Consider the following 1,195-nt stretch of genomic DNA (forward strand, 5'->3'; position numbering starts at 1 on the left):
AAAACTGACTTTGAAAAATAAATCTGTTCTTTTTTTCTTATAAAAGGCTAAATAAAACAAAAATATTGGTGGTAATTTTTGACTGGGTAACTTTACAAATGGCACCCCGTAGTTTTCCCTCTTTACTGCATGTTTATCTGCAAAGATACCAATTTAAACTACTTCTATGTTGGCAGAAATAGGACGTCTTTGCACATCAGTATTTATTCACAAGGAATTTGCTGATAATGTAACAAAACCAAAAAGCTAAGGCCACGCATGTTTTAAAACAAACTATGGAAAAGCACAAATTGTCACAAACATTGGAATAAATTGAGGTCAGATTACTTTGTGTTGCCATTCTGTTGCTTCCTCTTCTTTTTTCCTTTTTGCTTCCTCTAGTAGAGCAATTTTGGCGGTGAACTCAGCTAACTCTGCAGCCTGTTTAAAAAAAAAAACAGAAATTACAACACTGAACTACCAATCTGTCTAAACAATGAAACTAAGCATGCTTGTTTTTTTTCATTAAAAAAAAGAATTACTGTCACAAAATCCTGAATTAAATGAATACTTTGTTCATTGGCTGGTTGTACTGAAAAGGTTTTTCAGAAGTATTTAAGGTACGTTAAGAGACCCAAGGGACCCGGAAGACAAACACTCCAGTGACCACAATGATGAACACAAACCAGGGCTGACAAAAGGCCTTCAGCTGATCACATCAGGAACTGATGACCCAGCAGCTTCATGAGAACATGCAGCATCAGCCTCAGATCAACCTGCTTATGCTGGCCACAAAACTGGACCCTACCAGATCCTGATGGATCAGGATGGACCCAGTGTTTCCCTGTGGAGGTCCACCTGTGTTCAGCAGGCCTGTTATCAGTTCCTCCAGTCTGCAGCTGAGAGCAGCCTGAGAGAAGAGCTGTTCATCCCAGGGAGCCGTCACTTTCAGACAATGACTCACATGTCAGTTTGTACAGACTGTCAGTATTTTACACAGATTTTCCATCATTTTGCAGACGTATTGAACAATATCACAGATTTTTTAAAACTTTTACGATTTTTTCAAAACCTCAGTATGAAATTAATTTAACACGTAGGACGTTAATAAACCCAAACAACATCAAATAACCATCTTTCAACCTGTTCTGGCGATAGAAATAAGACTAGTAATAAAAGGACCCCCATACAGACCACTGGACCAGAACTTAGAAAC

General features: G+C 38.2%; 1 protein-coding gene across 1 annotated transcript in view; it reads right to left on the minus strand.

Annotated features, from left to right (window-relative positions):
• Positions 1-1,195, minus strand: part of LOC106530686 (radixin) — a gene marked incomplete in the record, with an annotated part of 41,289 nt that overhangs the window by 9,008 nt on the left and 31,086 nt on the right. Inside the window, 1 exon segment of the mRNA XM_014026356.1 lies at positions 328-420. Within this exon segment, the coding sequence (XP_013881810.1) occupies positions 328-420 (93 nt within the window).

This window comes from Austrofundulus limnaeus, unplaced genomic scaffold, assembly GCF_001266775.1.
Source record: "Austrofundulus limnaeus strain Quisiro unplaced genomic scaffold, Austrofundulus_limnaeus-1.0 Scaffold547, whole genome shotgun sequence".
In the NCBI taxonomy this organism is placed as follows: domain Eukaryota; kingdom Metazoa; phylum Chordata; class Actinopteri; order Cyprinodontiformes; family Rivulidae; genus Austrofundulus; species Austrofundulus limnaeus.